This window comes from Cryptomeria japonica, chromosome 2 (assembly GCF_030272615.1).
Source record: "Cryptomeria japonica chromosome 2, Sugi_1.0, whole genome shotgun sequence".
In the NCBI taxonomy this organism is placed as follows: Eukaryota; Viridiplantae; Streptophyta; class Pinopsida; order Cupressales; family Cupressaceae; genus Cryptomeria; species Cryptomeria japonica.
Window position 1 is genome coordinate 592,770,912 of NC_081406.1, and position 26,173 is coordinate 592,797,084.

Below are 26,173 nucleotides of genomic sequence, written 5' to 3' on the forward strand. Positions count from 1 at the left end.
TTGGTTTTTCATTCTGAGGTTCTTGGAGTGGGAATTGTAAGAGTTCTTAGAAGTCTCCATGGTTTTGTCAGAATAATTCTGGGGAAGCATAGTAGATTCATGTGCAGATATGAGTATGAGTTTGTTGAGCTCTTGCAATGGAATGCTTTCCTCTTTGCAAGAAGATTTGGAGATGTCACATTGGCAGTCGTGCCTCTGCTAGATACCATAAGGAGATGTGTTGTGGAGTTTGATTGTGAGTTGAGTAGACTTTATTTTCTATTGCCCAAGCTTGTGATAGACAGTGGCATTGTTGATATTGATTACTTAGAGATTTATGGGCACGAGATGCTGTATGATATTGATTTTAGTCCTTTAGGATTTTTCAGTTTGAGTATCATGGATGGTAACATTTTGGAGTCACAAGGGAGGATAGTGCAATTCTGGCATGATGTGATCAGAGTGGTGCAGCATCGGAAAGGTGGGTTGTTCTTGAGATGGTCATGGGACCTTGTGATCGTACTTGCTTGGGTGTGGATTAGTTTGAAATTTTCTGGAGTTGTGATGGCATTGCTTGAGGACAAGCAATTTTGGGAAGGGCGGATTGTAATGTCCCCTTTTCCGCTCCAGTTTGTTTTGGGGACTGTTGGCCAATTTTGAGACCTGTTGGTCAATCAGAGGCAGAAATTAGGGTTTCCTATTTTCTAGGAGGATGCTTTGGCAGTTTTGGTGGCTTGCATGTTGGAATTTTATAGTTCTGATTTTGAATTCTTTCTGGGTTTTCGGGAAGCTTCGCAATGGGGGTACATGCATAGCAAGCAATGGAGTTTGACCGACTTACTATTTTTAGTAAGTGGTGGCGGAAGTAGCTAATTTCTCTAGGTTTTTCTAGGTTTTCTGAGAGCTTCGCGATGGTATAACATACAAATCAATCTGAAGACCATTTTAGGACTTACTATTTTTAGTAAAGTTCGACAGCTACTCAGAATGTGGTTAAAATCACTTTGGAAATACTTACTATTTTTAGCAGTATGCTATTTTTAGTAAGTACTATTTTTAGCAGTGCTATTTTTGGCAGGGGTTTTGCAACTCAGCTCAGTGGTTATTTTTGACAGGCTCCTGAATTCGAACTCAGATGATTATTTTCGGCAATGCAGTTCAATGCCTTGGCCTCAGCTCATTTTGGCAGTATTCAGTATTTTTCCCTTGGCCTAGGCATAACTTGTGTATGACTTAAAGGGGGCCGATTTGATATTTAAATTATCAACTGATAACCTAAGTTTGGATGCCCATGGAGGTATTTTTCATTAAAAAAAAAGATTGACTTTACATTATATATTTGGTGATTGATTATTTGGGCAGCCAGTTAAGGGAGAAATACATTTGTTGCTAAATGAAATATTTTATTACTTGGACGATTTGGTGAAGGAAGGAAATGAAGTGAAATTAAATGTAAATTAAAGGAAATTTGAATGCCATTGTTTAATCCCATATTGGAGGGAGGAGAAGTATGACTTGAGGAGAAAGTTATAAATAAGAGTGTTGGGCTCTTGTTTTTGGTTATCCAAGAACAATTTTATAACGAAATGTTGCCGAAATGCAGAGTGAAAGCTTCGGGGAACGCTTACCTCATAGCCATAGCTTGATTTCTTGCTTGCAATACATCAACTAGTCGAGCCAGAGACTGCTCTTCATTCAAAGGAGTGGATTGAAGATAATGTTGCAGATTTATGTATTAGATTTCTGATTTTTGGGAGTGCTGTAGTGTGTTTCCAGCTTGCTATTTTCCAGTTTAGCTGAAGTGTGTTTTCGCTTGTAGCTCCTTGTGTGTGTCTCAGCTTGTTTTGCGTGTTCGCTAGATCAATTCCTATGCCATGGGCGATTTATCTTGTAAGTTCTTGTTAAATATTTTGGAGTATGGGATTTTATATTGCAAGTTGTAATTTTCTGTTGTAAACGCCCTTGTTGGGAGCTGTTTGAGTTGTGTGTTATGCTGTTTCTGAATTGTTAGTGCCCTTTTCCCAATTCTGCACTAGTCGATGTATGTCTAGAGTCTTTGGGGGTTTGTTTAGAGTTAATTTGGATGTGTTGGGAGTGAGATAGAAGTGTTTTGTGGGGCTTTTATGTTTGCTGGCTTGCATTTCTAGCTTGCTGTTCATTCATATCAGATTCAGTATTTCGAGTTTGAAGTTGGTTTTCAGGTGTGGTGAGTAGAGTCTTGGTAATAAGTTGCAGTTGTTGGTTTGGTATTTAGCATTGGAATAACTATGATGAATCATTTGTAATGCTGGTTAGTAGTACTAACAACAATTTCTATTGTTTTCTCTAGTCCCACTACATAAGTGGAAGAGGTTGGCTTCGCCGCCTAGCTGTGGACAGTGATTTCTAGTAATTTAGATAATCCATGTTGCATTGTAAAGCTGAGTAGTAGTACTATTAGCTATCTTCTTGGATTGTTGCTCTTGTCCCACTGCATAAGTGGAAGAGGCTGGCTTGCCGCCTATTGTAACATTGTCCTCTCGTTGAATAAGCGGTAGAGTTGATTGTAATTCCATTTCTAGTCCTCTTGTTGCATAAGCGGTCGAGTGATTGTTGTTCTTTTAGTTGTAATTTTCTAATTGGCTGGTTGCATCGCCATACTATTGTAGGAGTTCTTACATCCGGTGGATAAGCGGAAGGTGCTGGCTTGCCGCCCAGTATTGTATTTGAGATTTCATTTCCAGCAGATATTTGAGCTAATGATCCCTTTGACACCGCATGCTCTCACCCTCCCATACTGGGCTCTCGGTGATCAGAAAGTGAAAGGGTTACTTTCAGCATTTCCTTTCTGCGCAAGTTTGATTATTCTAACCTTAATGGGCGAATCTTATTGTGTTAAAAATAAAAAATAAATTAAGGGGGATATTACAGGTGGTCTTTTTTTAAGAAGGTGACAACTATAAAATTCCTTCTCCGTGTATGTTTTTCTAATTACAAGAAAATTTCAAATGCAATTCAGGCATTAACTATATCTTACCTGCAAAGGCTACTTACGTGGAGTACCCCCCATTTTTATCTCGATCAACTGACAAAACTTTTATTCACTAAACTATCTTAAGACCTTTATTATTGCTTTGTTTTCTTACCTGTACTGCTCAGGGCTTTGATGATAAGATTCTTTTCTTCAAAACATACCATCAGCTTTAATAAAAAAATGCATAGAATATAAACCTGTTTTAACTTTTTCTTTAGCTCAGCTCTCTTGATCCTCTTATGTGATGAGCTGAAATTCCATGTAATTTAAATGACAAATTTAAGAAATTTACATACATGGACTGCTTTATTCCTATTTGCATTTGTTGCCCATTCTCTTTGCTCGGATATCCTCATTTGAAGTTAAAAGGCAAAGTATGCTTGTTTTTCACGTCTTCATATGTAATATAATGTCAGAAAGAGAGATTAGGATAATGTTTTCTTCAAGTTACTAAAATAAATATGATTAGAACTCAATTTATTTTGGAGAGAACTTTATGTACTGGTAGTGTTTTCAGGGTTTGCTTATTTGGTTGCCAGAGCAGCAACATCAAAAGAAACTTCGACCGATGTATCAAACAAGCTTGAAGAATTGCCTGTAAGAGAGGAATTACCTGAAGAAAATTCATTGAATGCATCAAAACAGCTCGAAGAATTGCCTGTAAGAGAGGAATTACCTGAAGAAAATTCATCGAATTTATCAAAACAGTTTGAGGTTTTGTCTGTAGGAGAAGTACAGGAAGACAATTCATCTGATGTAACTGAGCAGTTTGATAACATATTTATCGACTTAAAGAGAAAGGTTTGTATCAACTTCTTCTAAAGATTGTGCTTTCTTCATCTTGTAAATTCAAGTAACTTTCCTGCACTCCTTGATCAATTCTACTTTAGGATGCTTTTCAGTTCAAAAGATGCAAAAATAATATTGATTTAGCAGAAACAGTAATGTTTCCTCTTGATTGGTTGATACATCAATTATTTGTGCTGCCTTCCATTCAAATTTTAATCCTTGGTTTTCTGCCGAGTCAATAAACTTGTAATGAGTCAATGACAAATGTGGAATCAACTTTAATTTTGTTGTTTATTGTAGTTTGATTCAATTGAGGACAAGCCAACAGTTTTAATCTACGGAGGTGCTGCTGTGGTGGCTTTATTGGTCACAACAGCTGTTGTTGATGCAATCGAATCCGTTCCTTTGGTACATAGTTACACATGTTTTATTGTTTTCCATAACATACTGTACATTTTGATTGTTGTAGTGAAAATAGTTGATTGCAGTTCAGGGGTACATATGAAAGCTAAGAATTACAGTAACCAAAGAAATCAAATTTTCAGAAAAAAAAAATTGATTATGGTTGTTTATGTTCCATTTGAATTTCTAATACAGTTCCCAAAAGCTATGGAGTTTGTCGGCTTTGGCTACACAGTTTGGTTTGTGTACCGTTATCTGCTTTTTAAGGTGAATGCTCCCTAGCTGATATATTTAGTGCATATAAGATATTTATGGAAGGATGGAATATGATACACTTATTTCTGTTCTACAGAAGAGCAGAGAGGAACTAGCAGCTACTATCGAGGAGCTCAAACAAAAAATTACAGGGTGACAAGAAAGTTTATACCGTTGGAATCCATGTTTGCTTCTAATCTAATATTTAAACTTATTGATCTTCTTTTCATCACTATGTGCCATGGTTTTGTGTTGTGTTCTTGTATGAGTACTTAGGAATTCTGTTGCTGCTACTGTGTGTAAATATATACGTTATATATTGATGGCCTAGTTAAAATATTGAAAGGAAAAAAGTTGATTTTTCATGGAAGACCATGTAATTGATGTCCTCTAATTTTCACAAGTTTCTCATTTTCTAATTAGATTTTTTTAACTTAGCATTGTCTTCGTTTTAAAATAATATTGTCTCACACGCAATCTAAATTATTTTGCGGTGGACATGTTTGAATCAATAATTTTATCACTTTGCACAAACCACCTAGGTCACGAGATTCTAGCATCAATGAGCATGATTATTCTTTTTTATTATGATTGACATCAGCTCTAACAGTCACATCCTTGAGAGATGTCTGCAGCTGGTTCAGAGGTAGCCTATAATTTTTGTAATTTTTCTGAATGCTATGTATAACTAATCCGTTGTCAAATGGCACTTAAATATTTACTTGTAATATAGCATGCAAAACCTTGCTGAAATTGGAAGGTTTTGCCATCAAATGAGTAATACATTAGATGTTACTGAGAAAGCATCATTGGATAATAATTGGTGCTAGCTGACCGTTGAAATTAGTGTGTAAAGATGTTTTTATTACACACTATCTTCTATGCAATATCGTACACCAAAGAATATCACAAGGAAAATGGTTCAAGATATAAATCTTCTGCAAGGCAACTTTCATGCACATAGGTGATCTGCATGAAAATGCGGTTAGTAGACTGTTTAAGAAATATGAAATATTGCTGTATTTAGTTGTGAAGAATGGGCATAAGATGTGACATTCCAATCACTACATAAGCGCAAATTCAACAGTCTTGCCAATGTTCTGACTCTATCATGGTGGTGAAGGATCTAATATGTACATAATAATTTGCTGCTCGTTGCTCACCGAAAGAAAATATTTCCTATTAGTCACTTAAGTGTTCCTGGACTAATACTGACAAAATTTACGTGCATTTAGAAAGTGGTAATGGAGTTAATTAGACCCTCCATAATCAGTGAAACATGCCCACTAATTTCCAATCCGCAATTCAAGTACTAAATTTATTCTATTAAAATGCTAAGGTGCCTATGCTAGATAGTTTGTTGTATGAAAACACTTATTTTGGAACTTTTAGAATATCCATGTCCATTAAATAAAAAACACACAATTTGGGACACTTTTCCTTGACCAATTAACTGGAACTGATTTGTTGAACTAAATTGAAGATCCAAAATTAGGATTCAATGGGTCAACTACTAGTGGTCCACAATAATGTGTTTTTAGGAATAATAAAATACAAATTTAGTCCTTTTACAATGAAAACACTAGCTCTTTACAAAATGGGGAAAAAATCCAACTTGAGGGTTATTTTCTCACTTGTATATGAATGAATTATGAGGTATTATTTTTGTGTTTGCAAACTATTCAAACAACAGCTTTAAACTATCAACTTGGTATATAATTGTACAATATATGGATTGAGTAATTGATTTGAAAGTTGAGTCACTTGTTTCAAATCTTTAAGGTCTTTGGAGAAAGAGTTGCTATGGGTATTAGAAGTTGTCATGCAACATGGAAACATGTTTACATTTTCAAAGAGTTTGGAAACATGCAAATGGCAAATGCAGGGTGGCATCAAATTATGTAGGGGTGGCTAATAACATCTCCATGAAACTCCAAACAAGTTGAAGGTATCAAATCCAATTGGAAAACCAAGTTTAGTGAATTCACCACTTGTTTCAAGTGACATACATGTCTTGACTCAAACAAGAGTAGAATATGAAAGGTTTGAGGATTCCAAAAAGTATATTGAACATCATTTCTTTGTTTTGGTGCCAATGAAGGATAGGAAAATGCTTTTAATTGTTGGAAGCTCAATGTTAGACGGGTTGACTCTTCTTGGAAATAAATGATATGCTCATTAGTGTTTATCAAGCATAGTTGTGGATTCTCTAAGTTGTAAAGATAGAGTAGGGATTAAGGGGTCTATTGTGAACATTGTAATGCTTTCAACAAAGGTAGAATAATTTCTATGATGAGTACTTGGATAGTTATTGATGCTCGGAAGCATACACTTAATGGATTTTTTTTTCAACAATTTAAGTTTTTTCTCTAGTTGTACATGTTGAGTTAATGCGTTCTTGCATCATGTGGGTGACCCATTTTGATGTTTTCATGACATTGTGATGGTCTTGATTAAGTTCTATCGTAACTTACATATGTTTGAATCGATATACATTGCTTTAGAGTTTGTTTTGTTTGAGACATAACATAGAATTTGTTTCTTGATATTGATTAGGGTTATCAATGTAGTGTTAACTAATCAATAGTAGATGTAATTTGATACATATAATGTACATGGGTTGATTGTTGATGCATGTTAAATAAATGCATCGGTTTATGAAACAAAAAATCTTTCTTGACTAGCCATTAGTAATTGTCATGTCTTGTTTCCCCAATGGGTCTTTGTGGACAATAACAATATATTTATGGAGCCTTTCTACTTATATCGATAATGACCAATTTTTAGTGCAATGCATGTAAGAGACTAGTTGATAAAAAAATAAGAAATATCGAAGTAAGAACCATTTAGCAAGACATGCTCATAATATAGCTAGTTAATTATCAATTTTGTTATCAATCATATTGTGTTTGGGTGGGCCATTATTTTTACTTTTTTTGGTGTAATTAAGACTAATCAAGGAAATTATAAAGTTTTTCATGGAAGAATGAGGTTTCATATTTAGTTACCTATCTTTTGCATCTTGTTCACAATTAGGATTTATGTGAGGAGTGTTAAACATGTTCTATCATGTCTCCCAAGAGTCATTTTAGATATACAATGCCCTGTCAATCGACCTACCTTGTTAAAAATAGTTCTCATTGGGTGCCAAGATGTTCATCATTGAGGCCATAGATGGTGGGGGTCCAACTATAGCTTAAACTCTAACCAACATCCTTATTGATGTTATTGACAAGTGTTATCTCCACTGCTCTCTAAGATGTGTTAAGAGTGGGAAATTCATCTTGTTACCCCCCTTTGAGCTATTAATGGCATGTCAAGTCAATTGATTATGTATGTGCACTTTACCTTATTATTGTACTTTATATATTTGGTTAGTGTGTAAATGGATCAACCTACATTTATATGTAGAGTTATATGGGCAACACCACTCACCCTAGCAATCATTTTTTTTTTTGCTAAATTATTATATGGTAAAATTATTTTATTTGTTCACTTGCACTATCACATATTGATTTTTTTATGCAATCTATATTATAAATGTTTTATTATTAGTACATGTTATTAGGATCTAGAGCTTAATTGTTTTTGTCTTTTGATCTATTCCACCCATGGGCATGCACAAAGGAGTGAAGATATATCAGTATGTGGTGGGCTCCATTATGTTCCTAAAGGTTTTTTTTTTAGTGAGATCATAATTAAATGACAAAAGTATAAGGTTGATTACCAAAATATAGACCTTTTTTTCATTATTGATTTAGGTATGAAATATCAAGGTTGCATTTGATAGCCATTTGGTCATTAGAGGGAGAATTTTAGACATGATATTTTGGAGCCAAAAGTTGTCATACATTTTGAACTCCCTTTTAAACTGCTCTCGATCCATTGGAAAGCTAGTTTTCTCTTCATAGTGGTATACCATTTATTATAATTAATATTATGTTCATCTAGTCTTAATTTCTCTCAAGATAGAGATTGTTGTGGGCATATTTGCATTGTTGGGACATAACTATTGGTCATGGGTATTATTTATTGAGATTGGACCAAAGACTAAGAGCTAGGTGGATTGTGAGAGGAAAAATGTTATTTCCTTTGAGAGCCATGATGTGTTCTAAAACAAGTTAGATCAAGATGGAATTGTGTTAGCATATGTAGAACAAGCTACACTGAAATTTGAGGAAGTGTGAAACGAAAGGAAATCTTGGACATCTTAAATAATTGACGAGGTTGATAAAAACTTTTCTAGGTTGGGTTATGAATTATCTTCTTTTGATCCATCAACATTTGACAACAATGATAATTACATAGCCCAAGTGAATGATGTTTATTTCACTTGGGAGAACGTGTTGTGAACACGAAACGAAAGTGATATCATTGAGATTTCTCTTGCTAACTTGAGGTTGTTGAATGTTGTGTTTCTTATTATATTCTCCTTTACTAATCATGATGAAGCAGGATGACAAGTCAAACTTATGATGCCATGTGCAATTTATTAGTCATAGAATAGTTGTGTTCATTGATGGGTGTGCTCAATTTGAGGTGGCAACCTCAATTAAGGGGAAGACAAAGGAGAACCACATGGGCAATCAAGACGAGGATATGCGTCCAAGGGGAAAGTAAACATTCAATGGAGATGGCAATCAAGAGAGAGCATGAGGTCATTAATGGATCCATTTAGATCCAACTACTAGTTCTTTTTTGTATTTGTCTTAGAGGTGGTCATGGAAGTGATTTGAGGCCACAATATGCTTGCGAGAACACTATTTGCATCTAGGAGTAGGATTTTGATGGGATGACTATAAAGTAGATGATGAGGCCACTTCATGTTATAGTGTTAGTTGATACCCTTATTCCGTGCTTGCTACTAAATATGCATGGGATCTGTTGATAATGTGTTGGAGATTTCATGGTTACAGTTAAGGACATCTATTTCTTATCATTGGTGATCTCTTTACATGTTTAGATGGATGGATGGTGTTGTTCATGAAAACACTGATGGAGAGAGCACCATTATGCTAATTTCATTTATGCTTTAGAGAGTTGAATTTGAAGGATATTGGATGCAATTTATCTAAAAAGGGTTGAATTAGTTTTGCATTATAGATGTGATGGTTCAAGGTTTGTCACCTCATAGATTGTGAATACAATCATGTCATATTGACTTGATGATTTGAAGATCATAAGGCTTGGAACTAGGGTCACATGGAAGATTACAAAAATACCATAGTGGATTTGTGACATGTTTTAAGTTGTAATTCCAACTAAGGATTATGTTGTAGATGTTCTTGATGATACTTTGATGTGTTTCTTTTGGGGGATAGGCACATAGAAGGGTGATTCATGATTGAGTTTTCTTAATCACAATTAGATCCAACATTTTAACTCTTGTAGGCATTTGGTTTGATGACTTGCTCCATGCTTTGGGAATGCATGTTTGGAAGATGTGGATGTTGGAGCTTATTTACATTGTTGGTAGCTTGTGTTGAAAACAAGGTGAAGAAAGCTTGCAATATTAACTTATGTAAATGCATGCAAATCTCAAAATAAGATTACCAAATCAAGATTATGTATCTAATTGCACATTCAACCTAATAGAAAGATCAACAAATCATAAACACCAAATTTACGTGGAGAAACACTTATGGGAAAAAAATCCACAAAGGAAATAAGGCAAGTATATTATTAATCTTCATAAAGATACGTCTTTATTGCTCTCTTATCAACTTGGCAACACCATGTTACCTGCAAGAACTCACCATAACACTACTGGTGCATATTGTTGTTGCTAGGATATGTTGTTGTCATTGATGTCAACATATTCTTGTGTTTTGGTATTGCAGAGAGTTGCTTGGTACTCCAGTGTTTGCAATGAGTTAATCTGGTTGGTTTATCTGTTTGCTATGTTGAATCAACTAGAGATATTTCATTCTTTATTGATTCCACGATACTATGTGGTGATTTGGTTGAGTTGTGGTTCCGGTATGAAGATTGTTCTTTTGCGCTCTGTAGTTGGCAGAGTCTAGTATTTGATCCGTTGTGCTCCAACATGACTATATCTTTGGTTGCGGATTTGGGAGAGTGTTTTGGATGTTCATGTGTATCTTCATTTTAGATGGTTTGTGATTTGGTGCTCCGCAAGTTATCTTTCTAGTTTGAATTGTTGTTGATAAGTGTTCTTGAGTGTTAGTGTGATGATCGATGAAGATTTGATTAAGTGGTGTTGGTGCAGCTATTGCAGATGGTTCTAACGAGCTTGATTGGTGTTTCTTAATCGTGTCCTATTTGTTTTGGTGGTCCGCATTGGTCCTTGTGTGCGTTTTTGAAGATCTTTTGGGTTCAGCGACATTCTTCGTGTTATGCGATATTTTTGGTGGTGTAACATGTTGCAGTTGATCTTGGCGAGGTTTTCGGTGGTGGTGCGCATTTGAGGAGTTGATTTAGGTCCATCTTATGTCGTTTATGGCATTATATTGGTCCAGTGGTTGATTTATGTATTGTGTGATGTAATTTTATAATTGAGGGTTGGAGGTTTGGCTGACCTTGTAGTCAAGGTTGATGAATTGTATAAATAGGTGTTACATTCATGTATTTTGGGTGTCAATGTTGTGTCTGCATTATCAGAGAGTGGTGTATGTGCACATAAGCGAATTTATCCTTCGATATGGTGTATTGAGTAGAGATTGTTGCAGGGCAGACAAATGAGCTTAATTGGAACTATCATTAGGCATTAACAGATGTTATCTTTGCAGTTCATGTAATCTGGATTGTAGTCTGAATATTATTGTAAGGTAGTGAACTTTCACTGAGGGTTGGAGCCTTCTGGGTCATTGTATTTTGAGCAGTGAGCTCTAGGCAGTGTGTCTGAATACATGTGCATTCCCCATTGTAATATTTACACATACTACTACAGAATATTATCTCATTGTGGGTAGGTTCCCATTGTGGTTTTTCCCCATTGTGGTTTTTCCTTTAACCAGGTTTTCCACGTCAAAAATATTGGTGTTATGTGTGTTGCTATTATTGTGTTTATCTTTACTCTTGGTGCAGTTGATCAAATCTGAGATTGTGCTTAATTTGTTTAATTCGATGAAAACTGATTCACCGCCCCTCTTAGTTTTCTTTCATTGTTGTTGCCAACAATTGGTATCAAAGCTAGATCCTTTGGAAGAAGCTTGACCGCTTGAGGAGATCTGAGATGGTAACTTATGTGTTCAAGAAGGAGAGTCTGCGATTTGATGCAAGCAATTATGTAGTACCCCTACCCTGATCAGACCCTTTTTGACCTTGTTGACCAAGGTTGACTTTTCAGTGGCTTATGTGGATGGTTGATTTATGGTGATTGTGATGTTTTATTTCGGTATGATGCTTTAGAGTGTCATTGGTGAATATGATTATGCATTATTGCCCATCGAGGAGTACATATTGATTAGGCATTTCTTTAAATAAGTAGTTGTTAACTCTGCTTATGCATCGTATTTTATAAATGATGAAATGTTAAGTTTATTTATGTGCTACTAACGATGGACTAACACATTTGCTTCATGTGTGAGTTGCTTTATGTATATGTCATCATGTTGTGTGGAAGTGTATGGGGTGCAAGGAGATGATTTTCTGTCACTCATTTCGGTGAGACATGAAAAGTCATGATTCTCCTTCATCGGTGTGTTTATCGTGTTTGTATATATATATGTATGCGTGGTTCGGTGATGTAGGAAATTGCAGGTACAAGGTACCGACTCCACCTGACACCATAGGTCTGAGCGTACCTAATTAACCTGATGGAAGTAGAGGAGATAATTCTAAAGCCCTAATGTCACCTTAGCCTTGCTCATTTGTGAGCGTCGTCAGTCTTTTGTCTACCTTGTCGGATCGCCAAGTAGGCCACTTTTCCAACGTTGGTATGTGGGTTATGTCTCTATTTTGTTTTAGCCAAGTGTTGTGTTATGCGTTTTGTGTATTTAATTATTCTCTTCTTGTGTAGTTAATGAGTAATTACTTATTAATACTGTATGGCTATTAATAATTAATTTGTGTTGTGTTTATTAAATTGAATTAAGAATAAAGTAACTTTAGAGCACTTTTGTGGTTAATTAAATAATCAATTATTCTTTATTGTTTAGTTAAAGTAATTGTTGTAAAAAAAAATAAAAGAGAAAGAAAGTTGATTTTTACTTATTAGTTATTAAATTATTTATTTTTGGTGTTTTTTTTAAAGAATAGTACAATATTTTAAAATATAGTCATGTTAATATTTTTAAATAAAAGAAAAATAAAATTAGATTTTTATTTTTATAAAAAAAATGAAATTGTGCGCTAAAATTGATTTTTGGGGTGAAAGGCTTTATAATTTGGATTTTTTTTTTAAAGAGGGATTCTTTCTCATCCTGGACAAATCCTTCCTCTCTGGTGGTATTTGGGGGTTTGTTGACAATTTTGGGAGGATTGGGATGGCTCTTCCTCAAATTTCCTCTAGGAAAGCTTTTGCAGGTTGGCTACTTGCTTCTCTTGCTCTGTTCTCCTTTTTCAAATTTTCCTGTGATTCTGTGATTGTTTGTTTCCTTTCTTTGTCTGGTTGAAAGATTTGTTGTTGGGGATGTTCATATAGCTAGGTTTTTATTAAACTTAGTGAAATTGGAAGAAGTGATTCCTTCCCTTTTTGGGCAAAACTGGTTCTCGAGGTTTTGGAAAATTCTTATTTTACTGTTTGGAAAAAAAAAATTGGACTGTGAAATGTTTTTAAATTTTTTGGTATTTGAATTTTGGATTAGACTATTAAATTAGTATTTTGAATGTCTACCAGTCCATTTGTTGGCAAATGTCCATACCTTGTTTTTGGGAGGACTATTATTATTATTATTATTATTATTATTATTATTATGGCAAGCCACTGATATATATATATTAATAATATAACTGATTCAAGAGCTCAATAGGGAAAGAATCAGAAAGAAAACCCTATGTCCTTGCTTAGATACAATGAAAATAAAAGTTGGGGCTAAAAGAAGGGACCCCCCAAATATCCAAAGAGAAAAGGGTCTGCCCATAATACAAACCTCATAGAGGCCAAAGTTGAGAGTAGCGAGACAAGACAGATCTAGAAGAAAACTTTTAAAAACTACCCCCACAACCGGATATCATGAAAACTTGGGGAGTAGGATTCCAGTTATTGGAACACAATAAAGCTACCACAACCGGTTGCCGGTGTTTTTTTTAATTTGTTGCTTGAAACTTCATTTTGTAAATTTCATATTGAAGTTTTGTTTTGAATATATGTGTGTGTGTGTGTGTGTGTGTGTGTATTGTTTTTATGGAATTTTGATTTTTAAAAGTGATTATCAAATTTTGAAAAGAATATATATATATGTCAAAGATTGATTGGATATAATCGTAATTGATTTTGTGAAAATATAGGCTATATGAATAGTCGTCAATTAAGTGTAATTGATGTGATTTTTAATTGAAAAGGTTTACTTTGATTTAAATATTGAATTGTTTTCAAATGTATTTTAAACGTTATTTTCATTAACTTGAAATTTGAGTGCAAATGGAATTTGTTATAGCCAAATTGACTTAAATTGAAAAGATTTATATTTGTTTTAAGTGATGACTTATTTAGTTTGTGGGTTGTTCTTATAGAATGTATGAGTTTAAATCAAGTATTGAGCAAGTTTATTTGGGCATATGTTTACTTAGACCTTTTTTTTATGCGTTTTTCCCTATTGTGGTTTTTCTTATCACGAAGGAATCAATTATTGAAAGAGTTGCAATTAAATAAAATTAGCTTTTAATTATATTTTGAGTGATCGTTATGATTCCTTAACATGGATGTGTTTAGAGTGCAAGTGTTTCCTGTTGAGTATTTACTCAGATTGGTGGATAATTGGTGTTGATTTGATAGAGTCATTTGCGTGTCATGATGACATGTTGTTGAATGTAAGTCTATCGTGCAAGTTGATTTCGGTACGTTTTAGTTGTGGTCATACTTGCGTTATTTTGGTTATGGTCTTGTCTTGTGAATAGACCAGTTGTTCGTTTCACACTTCCAATGGTTTAACCTTGGTAGAAGGTTTGTATAATCAAGTTGTTCTTTAGTTTTATTTTTTGAACTCCATGTGTTAGTTGGCTTTTGTGTTTTGCCTTGGGGTTCTTTGGAGGTTGTGTAGTGTCATAAGGAAGAGTGGCTTCTAAGTGGGGGTCGGGGCCCAAAGTGACTGCCAGGATAACCCCTTGGAAGTTGAGTAATAAGTGATAACTTAATTAATAAACTTGGGTTGGGTTTCAAACATTAATCAAGATTAATTGTGCCTCGCTCATGGTTGAGTGCTAGTATAGACTTAGGATGCAGTGGGAAGACCTAAAATGACAAACCAACTACCTTGTCCTCACGAAAAGTTTGTTGGGTCCGCATGAGTCGTGGATGGGGGCCAGGGGTTCGGGAGAGGCTACTAGGATAACCCAGGATGGGGGCCAGGGCCTATGGAGGCCAACCAGGATAACCCATACTAGCTAAGCGATGACACTCTTCCCTTATGTTCACTAGTGTGTAGTCATGTGTTGACTTTACTTGGAGCACTCTTGTGGGAGTCTTATTTGTATGCTTATGACTTGTGTGAGTACCTGATGTACATATTAGACCATGTGATGCTTTGTTGTGGCTTGCTTGAGGGTCTTAGTACTATCTCCTAGCACAGAGGGGTGGTTCCTTTTTGGGCCACATGATCGGGTGGTAGTGCCACTTTCCATTGGGTATTTTGTTCCTGCCTTCATGTGAGGGATTAGTTTCGTGGGTGCTCCAGATGTTTCTCTTGGATTCATTTCATTCCATTGTACCAGTTGGATCCTCTTTGTGTCCTTGGATCATATTTGTATCTCTTGGACCCTTATGTGGTTGGTTGTATCATATGTTATATGTATGCCTTCATGGCAGTTGTAATTCGATGTAATCATTATGTATTATTATGAGACTTGATGTATTAAGTGCAATTGTAATACTAAATTATCCTTGCAATGTAAAGAAATGTATTATGATGTGAGTTATATGTTAGGATTTCTATCTTTAATTAATTCATTATTGTAATGTAATTGAATGTGTTAACATGAAAGAAGCATAGTAATGTGATTGATATCACGTGCAAAGTATGAAAACAATCATTGTTTTGTGTAACTAATTTCCTATCGGTTAAATATATTTCTTAAGTGGATAATTGTTCGTAAGTAAAGATTAGTTTAATTAGGTAATTCACATTGGGAAACTCTTAAGGAGTTTGAGTTTAGTCTTCCGCATGTGCAATTTCTTTTGCAATGTTTAACTTTTACGTTTATGTGTTTTGTATTATTTATAAAAAAAAATTTGCACTCTTTTCGAGTGTTTGTAGTTGTATCCTTTAGGGTTTCTTGGCAGGGCATTACAAATTACACTGTATGGAAGGACTAGATGGAAGTTCAGCTGAAATGTCTTGGAGATGAGTATTGGAAGATTACAAAGAATGTTTAGAATGTTCCTTAGAATGGACCGGTTACTGCTGCTGAGATCAAGGATGTTGAACATAACATAAGAGGTAAGGAAGCATTGATGAGTGCCTTGACTGATTCAAAGATGACTAATGTGATGGGTTTGCAGACTGCACATGAAATTTGCAAGAAGTTAGAGACCTTGTATGAAGGAGATGCACAAGTCAAAGTAGCTAAGTTGCGGAGTTTGAAAGGGAAGTATGAGGCATTGAAGATGGGAGAAGATGAAAACATAACATCCTTTATGACTAAGGTGAATGAGCTTGTCATGAACATCAGATGTGCTGACGACACTCTTGAAGAAGATGAGATTGTTGCTAAGGTGTTGAGATCATTGCCTCCTGCTTACAAGCATAAAGTAGCTGCTATTGATGAAATTCAAAGTGTGACTACAGTGACAAGAGACATGTTGGTTGGTAGGCTTGTTGCATTTGAGTTGAGTGAATTTGGAGAATCACATGGTAAATCTGAGACTGCATTCAGAGCCTCTGTATCTGAGAAGCAAAAGTATGATCCGGGAGAAAGTTCATGTTGGGTATCTAGATATGAAAGAGAAGAGAGAGATCAAAGAGAAAGAAAAAGAACTGGATGAGCTTGAAGCCCTTATTGCTCGTAGATTGCTTAAGGGAGTTGGTAAGTATGATGGAAAGTTACCTTTGAAATGTTTCTCTTGTAATAAGATAGGACATTTTGCTTCTAGGTTCCCTGAGAGAATGTCTAGATATGATAAGCATGATAAATTTGAGAGGCGTGATAGATCTGATAAGTATGATAGACATGAGAAGTGTGAAAAAAATGATAAGCCCTATAAGCCTAACCGAAAGTTCAAATATCAGAAGAGGTGTTACTATGTTGATGATGACGGCGTGAGAAATGAAGAATTAGAGAATGGGAATTCAGAAGACGAATTTGTATTTATTGCTATCAAGGAAGATGATTTGGTACCAATGAATTCTACAAGCTGTATTATTGAGGATAAAACTTTGGCTGCTAAGATTGAGGAGAAAGATGAATGGGTGATTGACATCAGATGTTCACATCATATGACAGGTGAAAAAAAAAAAAATTGTGAGTAGGGAGAGGTATGATGGTGGTATAGTAAGATTTGGAGATGATAAAGCTTGTGTCATTCATGGTAGACATTCTATATCTTCTAATGGTAAGCATAATATTGATGATGTCTTGTATGTTGAAGGTTTAAAGCATAATCTTTTGAGTGTTGGGCAGATGGTTGACAAGGGATATGATTTGCAATTCAAGAATGGTAAATGAAAGATTCTAAATGCCTCCGGTATAGAGATTGCATCAAGGACTAAGACTAAAGGTAATAACTTTCACTTGAATGTTGGTGAAAAAGTTGTTTGATTGCTCAGATTGATGAAAGTTGGTTGTGGCATAGAAGGATGTGTCATGTTAATTTTGACTGCATGATAAGGATAAGTTCTACTCAAGTTGTTAGGGATTTGCCTAAGATTGTGAAGCCATCTAATCTGGTATGTAAGGAATGCTAGTTGGGAAAGCTAACAAGAACTACATTCAAGAGTAAGTTGTATTCATCTAATGGATTGTTAGATCTTGTGCATACTGACTTATGTGGTCCTACAAGAGTGAGAAGCATGCATGGTGAGAGATATTTTATGTTGTTGATTGATAATTATTCTAGGATGATGTGGGTTACCTTTCTAAGGGAGAAATCAGAAGCGTTGGAGAAATTCAAGATATTCAAAGCTAAGGTGGAGATAGAGACAAGATTGAATCTGAAACACCTGAGATCTAACAAAGGGGGAGAATTCACATCAAGAGAGTTTGATACATTTTGTGAGAGGAATGGAATTAGAATACAATTATTTTCTCCTAGAACCCCTCAACAAAATGGATTTGTTGAAAGGAAGAACAAAACCATTTTGGATGTTGCCAGGACTATGCTGATAGAAGGAAATGTTGCACAAACCTTTTGGAGAGAAGTTGTTAGCACCGTTGTTTGCACATTCAATCGGGTGCATATAAAAGGTGATTATGGTAAGACTCCTTACGAGCTATGGTTTGGTCATGTTCCTATAGTTAGATATTTTAGAGCTTTTGGAAGTAAATGTTATATCAAAAGAGATGAGGATATAGGAAAATTTGATGCAAGATGTGATGAAGGAATTTTCTTGGGTTATTCTACTAAAAACAAGGCCTATCGGTGTTATAATAAAAAGGTTGAAGAAGATAATAGAGAGTGCAAATATGAAGGTTGATGAATATCTTGGAAGACAAATCAGAGCATGTGGATACGAGTTTGATGATCAGGATGTTGTTTCAAAGCCTGTACAGACCGAGATCTTAAAGGAGAATGATCTGGTAGAGACATGTAATCTCGATATTGCTATTGTCAATGAAGAAGTTCAAGAGCCAGACAATCAGAATAATCAGAAGACTCTGAGGTATGTAAGACTGAATCATTCAGAAAATTAGATTATTGGTGATAAGAATAAAGGTGTGATGACTAGGAGAAGGATTGTTGTTAAAGAGATATGTTTGATTTCAAAGATTGAGCCTAAAGATGTTGTAGAAGCATGTAAAGATGAAAATTGGATAAAAGCTATGGAAGAAGAAGTGAATCAGATTGAGAAGAATAACACTTGGGAACTTGTTCCGAGACCTAACGACAAGAATGTGATTGGCACAAAATGGGTGTTCCAAAATAAACTGAATGAAGTCGGTGAAGTTGTTAGAAACAAAGCAAGACTAGTATGTAAAGGGTGTTTTCAGATGGAAGGTGTTGACTATGAGGAGACTTTTGCTCCGGTAGCTAGAATTGAAGTTGTTAGATTGCTGCTTGTATATACTACTTACAAGAATTTCAAGGTGTATCAGATGGATGTTAAGTCAACCTTTTTGAATGGTGATTTGGAAGAGGAAGTCTACATTGAGCAACTGGATGGATTTTCATTATCAGATGAAGGAGATATGGTATGCAAATTGAAAAAACCATTGTATGGATTAAAGCAAGCCCCTAGAGCCTGGTATGCTATATTAGATAAGTATTTGTTGAAGTTGGGATTCAGTAATGGTACTGCTGATAGTAATTTATACTTTAAGGTTGATAATGATAACATTTTGATTGTTCAAGTCTTTATTGATGATATCATTTTTGGAGGAGATGATGATTTGAGTATGAAATTTGTCGATGATATGTAAAAGGAATTTGAGATGTCTATGATAGGTGAAATAAAATTCTTCTTAGGATTGCAGATTACATAGATTGGCAAAGACATTTTCATTTCTCAATCTAAGCATATGAAGGAATTATTGAATAAGTTTGGGTTAGATGATTCCAAATCTATTGGAACTCCTATGGTGACTAGATGCAAGTTGTCTAAAATTGATGAATATCAAAAAGTTAATTAGACTTTGTATAGATCTATGGTTGGTGGATTGTTGTACTTAACTTAGACTAGACCAGACATTATGCATGCTATTTGTCTTTGTGCTAGATTTCAAGATGATCTTAAACAGACTCATGTTACTATTGTGAAGAGGATTTTCAGATACTTGAAGGGGACTGTTGACTATGGTTTGTGGTATCCGAAGAATGTTGATTTCTTGTTATGTGCCTATACTAATGCTGATTAGGCAAGTGATGTTGATGACTGGAAGAGCACTGCTGGTGGAGCTTTCTTTTGGGGGAAGAAGTTGATTTCATGGTCCAGTAAGAAGAAAGACGTTGTATCTCTATCTAATGCTGAAGCTGAATACATTGTTGCTGCTAGCAATTGTGCGCAGGTGGTTTGGATGAAGCAAATGTTAAAAGACATTAGAGTTGTGTATGATGAGCCTACTGTTATTTATTGTGACAATCAAGTGTTATTAATATTTCCAATAATTTGGTATTGCACTCTAGAACAAAGCATGTATCAATAAAGTATGATTTCTTTAGGGAGAAAATCAGTAATGAAGAAGTCAAATTGGAATATGTATCTACAAAGGATCAGATTGTAGATATTTTCACTAAGCCTTTGCTTGCAAATATATTTGTCTATTTGAGAGACAATTTAGGGGTCTCTGCCCCTCCTGATAAGAACTAGATGCATGACGTTGCATCAATCTGGTGGACTTCAGAGTCTTATCTTCTAATCCAGGTTGATGAGTTGGTGCTGCTACTTAGCCAGAGTAGTCAGATAGTGATTCAGATGATCAGTTGTGAGTTTATACTAAGGATGAGAGATTGTCCTTCTTAGAGGGAGAGATTATCCTGTAAAGGGGGAGAGAAGCATTATTTGTATTCTATCTTTGGCATTGCTGTTGTCATGCCCAAACTTTTGGGCACGAACAGAATAATTTTTTTTTTTTTTTTTAAATACTCAACTAAGTACGATTAACTTAATTAAAATAATGCAAACTAGGTTTGGTCTTAACTATATTTTGTGTAAATCAAATAATTAATTTAATTTGGTGATAAATTTAACTAAGTCATCCGCTAGCTAATATTCCTCCCAAAGAGTTATCACTAATCTCCACTAATAATTTATTAAACTCTCTTAGCCAATAACCTCAAACTTAATATATAATCTCCAAAATTAATTGTCTAATTCATCTCTTATAGTTCTTTAATTGCCTAGGGTCCTATTTAAATTGTCCTAGTTATTAAGTTTAACAACCTTATTAATTAAAATACTTTATAATTTAAAATTTAAATGGGCCACTTGACCCTACCAATATCGCTATGCTTTTTCCAAGGGTCTATTCTACCCAAGAATTTCGAAATTTTCTTTTTGAATGTTGCAGCATTCATTAAATAATTAAAAGAGCATTAATCAATTTATACCACTAACTAATTGATTTCAACAAATATAGAAGTTAATTTACTTATATATATATATATATATATATATATATATATATATATATATATATATATATATATATATGTACATATATATATATATATACCTATGAGGATAAATATATGTTTATAAGTATGTTCTAAAGAGGAAGGGGGAAGGTTTTACTTTATTTTAACTTTGAAACTCTTTTAAACTTTTCCACACATATTTTTTTTTCTTTTTTCTTTTTCTAAAATATAAGCCAAATATGTTTGCCCTAACCCGAAATTAGGGTTAGGGCACGTGGTTTTAACATACATACTCTTTTTTTTTGTGTGGGCTGGATGTGTGTGTGTGTGAGATGATCCATTTTATTTTGCGTGTGTGTGTGCAGGTGAAGGTTGGGCAGCGGCCATGGGAGGCGACGCGCAGGTCCGACCGAAGCGGGTTTATATTGTTTTGTTTTGGCATGGCGGAGGGAGGGAGGAAGGCGGAGGAAGAAGGGTGAGAGCCAAGCGGCGGCCACTGTGGTACCCCGCAGGGAGCGGCCGCCGTTCACTATTAGTGACGGCTGCCGCCCACTGCGCGTTACCACAGTGGCGACCCCCGCCACTGTGGGTCGTCGTAGTGGCGGGCATTGCCCTGCGCACTGCGGCGGCCCACAGCGAGCGGTGTCCGCTCACTGCGGCGCCCGCAGGGCTGAGGACGGCGGCCGGCGGCGGTAGGGATTCATGGGCCTTTCCCCCGGTCCGCACCATACACAAAAACATTTTTTTTTTTTTGGTATTTTTTTTAATAAAAAACAAATTCCTTAACTTCATTTAAACATATTACATGTTATTTTTTTTTAAAATATATAAATAGGTATATATCTTAACCTTTGTTTTTTCTTGTAATATGCAGGTCTCAGCAAAATATTTAAATGCACAATAAATTCAGTCTTTTAAAAATATATATATATATATATATATATATATATATATATATATTTCGCTTTTAATAATTTATATCAACCAGTTTATAAGTTTACCTTTTTTTTTCCTTTTCTTCTACATTATAAAGTCTGTAAATACATGCAGAAACTAAAAGGATAAAAACAGTGAGTTATTTAATTATTTTTTTATAAGTTAACATACCTATGCTATATTTTTTTTGTTGTTGATAGGACATTCTATTTATCCCCATTTTATTTAAGAATGAACATTTACAGCAAGTTCTAACCTATCTACTTCTTTTATAAGCAAATGTATATGCTATGTATATATATATATATTTCCCCTTATTTTTTAAACTAACATGCTGCAACTGTTACCTACAATGTCTTCTATCTACAACTTGAAAATGTAATCTTTCTGGTAACAAAATAAATAAATCTAAAACTAAATATTATCCTCTCTTTCTTTGATAAAATAAGCTACTAAAATAAGTTTCATTTTCTGCACTAATTGAGAAAATAAATGACTGTTTTATTTATTTTGCAGCAGCATAAATAACCAATAATCATGCAGTAACTAACTAGATATATTTGTAGAATACACAAGAATGCACAACTTTATATATATATTTTGAGCATTTAATCACATGTTAATACATTTCGGATCCCTTTTTTTTGAAGATTAAAATACAAACTAATTTCATTTCCCCTTCCCTTTTTGCAATACTAACACAAGTAGGAATTATATACTTCTCTTACAAATTTAAGTACAAGGTAAATGAGATTACAAATAGGTATGAAAACCCAACAAGTATTTTCCCTTCCATAGTAATATGGGTACAATATATACACTTTTTTTTTGAAAATAAATGCAACAAAACACTTTCTTTTACAAGCTAATATTGAATACATTTTCTTCTTTAAAACACTTCTACAACATAAAACAACAACCTAGCTCTTTATTCTTTCTTTTCCCATCCCAAGCAACCTGCAATAAAAACACAACTCGACCATGGAGAGCTCACCTCCCAGCCTAGGCTTCCTAGAAGCCACCCCCGAGCTTGGAGAACCAAGCACTAGACGGGTTACAAACAAGCAAACAACACTACAAAATAAGGCAAACACTCAACACACATCTTCCCTTCCCAAGCTACACTTTCACCACATTTTGTGATGATCAATTCCATGGGTGGAAGTGGACCAAGTACCATTGGGGAGATTGCAAGCCAAAATTTTACAATACAAGCCACCTCATGGCAATACAAAATACAACAAAAGATGCATCCACATACCTTATGCCCCCCAAAGGCTCAAAGGCCATATTTTCTCCCCTTATGACCCCCAAATGCATACACAAGGCTATGCAGAAAGGGTCACAAAGGACACCCTTGAGATCACTCTCCATAAGGAGAGCCTCTCACCCAAGGCTGTCATACTCCTTCCACCCCAAGACCATTCTACTCCCCCAAGAGTAGGAGGTCTTGGACACTCCCAAAACAAGAACACATAAACAAAAACATAGAAATGAAATATTGCACTCTTTTTTTTTTTAACAACAATTTACATAAACACATCTCTTTCAACAAGCATTTCTTTCCTTCAACAAAACAACATAAACAACATAAATAAGAGGAAATAAAACCAACCTTATTCTGCCAATAGGTATGTTAGATTTAGTTGGTGATGAGCTGCCCAATTCCACACAAACTTTTTTCCAATCTTTCCCAAAATTCTATTCTACTACTAATTTTCAAAACAAAAGCATAATCTCCAAAAATGGAGAGTGGGTGATTACTCACTAAGTCTCTAATTCTTGCCTAAGAAGGCCTCTCACACACTCCCCAACCCCTTGGGTGAGGTGAGAGTTCCCATTGGTTGCTCTTCCCAAACTCTTACACATTACTAAAACTGGAAAGGGAAAAGGTGAGAGAAGATGGGGAAGAGAGTTTGACATCAAAAGGGAAGGTTGTCTATCCTAGGAGGAACTTTCTAAGTTGAATTTTCGCTCACCTTGGAAAAACCACTTTTTGAGGTGACTAAACAGTCACATGGGAGTAGTCACATGTTTCAAAATACCCCTAACCCATAGGTATACCCTTTGGACCTTTGGAAAAGCCCTAAAACTGACCCTAGGAGTCCATTTAACCCCTTAGAAACCCAACTGAAGTTTACCTACAGGTCAAACCTGAGTTGACCACTCCCAAGACTCCCTACCCAAGGCAAATTTGGGACCACACTCATGTTTTTGAATGGCTTTGGTAGAAACAAAACTCCCTCCAAGAGACAGGTCAAAATCAATGACACTAATCAGCACATGTGTCAAGTGACACAATAAAAATACAATATAAAAATCACACATGGAATTTGTCTCTTGTAGGATTACACATATACATAAAAATTAATTTTAAGACTCAAGCATCATACACTTCACAAATAAAATACATTACAAACGGGGTGTTGTCTCTCCAAATAGACAACCCCTGGCTTAACAAACGTACATTGATCTAGGTTTGGTTCTCCATATAAATTCCATGGTCACATGGATAATTTGCCTGCGCATCTCAATTAACACATTAGTAATTCCAAATAATCCCAATTATACATAATTAAATACATGGATTTCATTGCACATCAAACACTCATACATTTGGCAACCATAATTCAATATCTCATTCATTCAAATTCGGTTCCACATAATTCACAAAATTGAACCATTCATAAAACAAGCATCATTTTTTTATCATCAAAATGAAGTCCTGCAATTCCAATAATGACATTCTCCATTTCAAAATAATTCTATTCTAGCAACATATATAGTTTCATAATCATCATGCATAAAATAAAGCATCAACATATGTCAATGTGATCCAAATCACGGAATCATATAAGTTCTAAATCCATAAAGCATAAAGTAAAGCACCCATAATAGTCTCAATATGCAAATAACTGAAAATGTCAAATTGAGTCGGGGTAGGGCCTCACACCCTCCCCCTCTAGGCATGAACTTCCTCCTGGAGTTCATCAAAAAGGTGGGGGTACTGTGATCTCATACGTGCTGCATCCTCCCATGAGGCTGTGACCTCATCATAGCAATCCCACTGGACCCTAACCTGGTCCAGCGCTCGACCTCGAAGGCCCAGCGTCCGGCGTGGCAAAATGCGAATGGGCTTCAATGCTAGCTGCCCGTCTGACTCCACCTGCAAGGCATCCCAATCTAGAATATGAGACTCATTATAGATATACTTCTTTAAAACTGAAACATGAAACACATCGTGGATGCGTGACAGGCTAGGTGGCAATGCTAGACGGTAGGCAACTGGTCCTATCCTCTCAAGGATCTCAAATGGTCCTACAAATCGAGGTGCGAGCTTAGAACCCTTTCCATAACGGATTGGACTCTTATGCGGTCGCACTCTCAAGAAGACTCTGTCTCCAACCAAGTAGCTACGATCTACCCTCTTTGCATCTGCATATTTCTTCTGTCTATCCTGTGCCTCTCTAAGACGCTGCCTAATCAAATCCACCTGCTGCTCCATATCCCGAACTATCTCTGGACCAATAGCAACTCTGTCCTCTATGCGGTCCCAACTCAATGGTGTCCTACAAGGTCTGCCATATAATGCCTGATAGGGTGGCATCCCCAAAGTCGTGTGATGCCCATTATTATAGGCAAACTCCACTAAGGGAAGGTACTCTTCCCATCTAGTCTGGTGATCCATGACATACATGCGAAGCATATCCTCCAACACCTGATTAACTCTCTCTGTTTGGCCATCCGTTTCCGGATGATAGGCTATACTGAAATTGAGCTTGGTACCCATAGCTGCCTGTAATGCCTTCCAAAAGGAAGAAGTGAAGAGGGAATCCCTGTCGGAGATGATCTTGCGTGGAACACCATGAAGTCTGACAATGTCTCGCAAAAACACCTGTGCTACTGCTAGTGTTGTGAAGGTGGTACGAACTGGTGAAAAGTGAGCCACTTTGGTCAACTTGTCAACCGTCACCAAGATGGCATCATGGCGACGAGATGACATGGGGAGACCAATGATGAAATCCATGGATATAGTGTCCCACTTCCACTCTGGTATAGCATGAGATTGGAGCAACCCACCTGGATGGCGGTGCTCCGCCTTGACTCTTTGACACTCAAGGCATCGGGCTACCAACTCAGCAATAAGCTGTCGCATTCCTGGCCAATGGTATAATTCCCTCAAGTCTGCATGCATCTTCTTGACCCCGGGATGTGCTGCATAAGGAGCTCTATGAGCCTCGGTGATAATGAACTCCCGCAATCCCCCGGAAGAAGGTACATATATGCATCCTCTATGGCGTAATAAACCATCGGACTCTAAGGAATAATCCACATATTTCCCTTCTAAAGTTTCCTGAGATCATATAGCTTGGCAAACCTCTAAATACCATCTGTCCTCTGGCAACTGCTGCATGATCCGATCTCTCAAATCCGTGCTCATAGACATGGTG

The 26,173-nt window shown here is 35.8% G+C and overlaps 1 protein-coding gene across 1 annotated transcript in view; it reads left to right on the top strand.

Annotated features, from left to right (window-relative positions):
* The window catches only part of LOC131051518 (uncharacterized), a 79,508-nt gene extending 74,667 nt beyond the window's left edge, over positions 1-4,841 (top strand). Inside the window, exons 2-5 of the mRNA XM_057986087.2 lie at positions 3,510-3,793; positions 4,082-4,189; positions 4,379-4,450; positions 4,536-4,841. Coding sequence (XP_057842070.1) covers positions 3,510-3,793; positions 4,082-4,189; positions 4,379-4,450; positions 4,536-4,595 — 524 coding nt within the window. The 3' untranslated portion in view covers positions 4,596-4,841. The remainder of the gene's footprint in view (positions 1-3,509; positions 3,794-4,081; positions 4,190-4,378; positions 4,451-4,535) is intronic.
* The last annotated feature ends 21,332 nt before the right edge of the window (positions 4,842-26,173 follow it).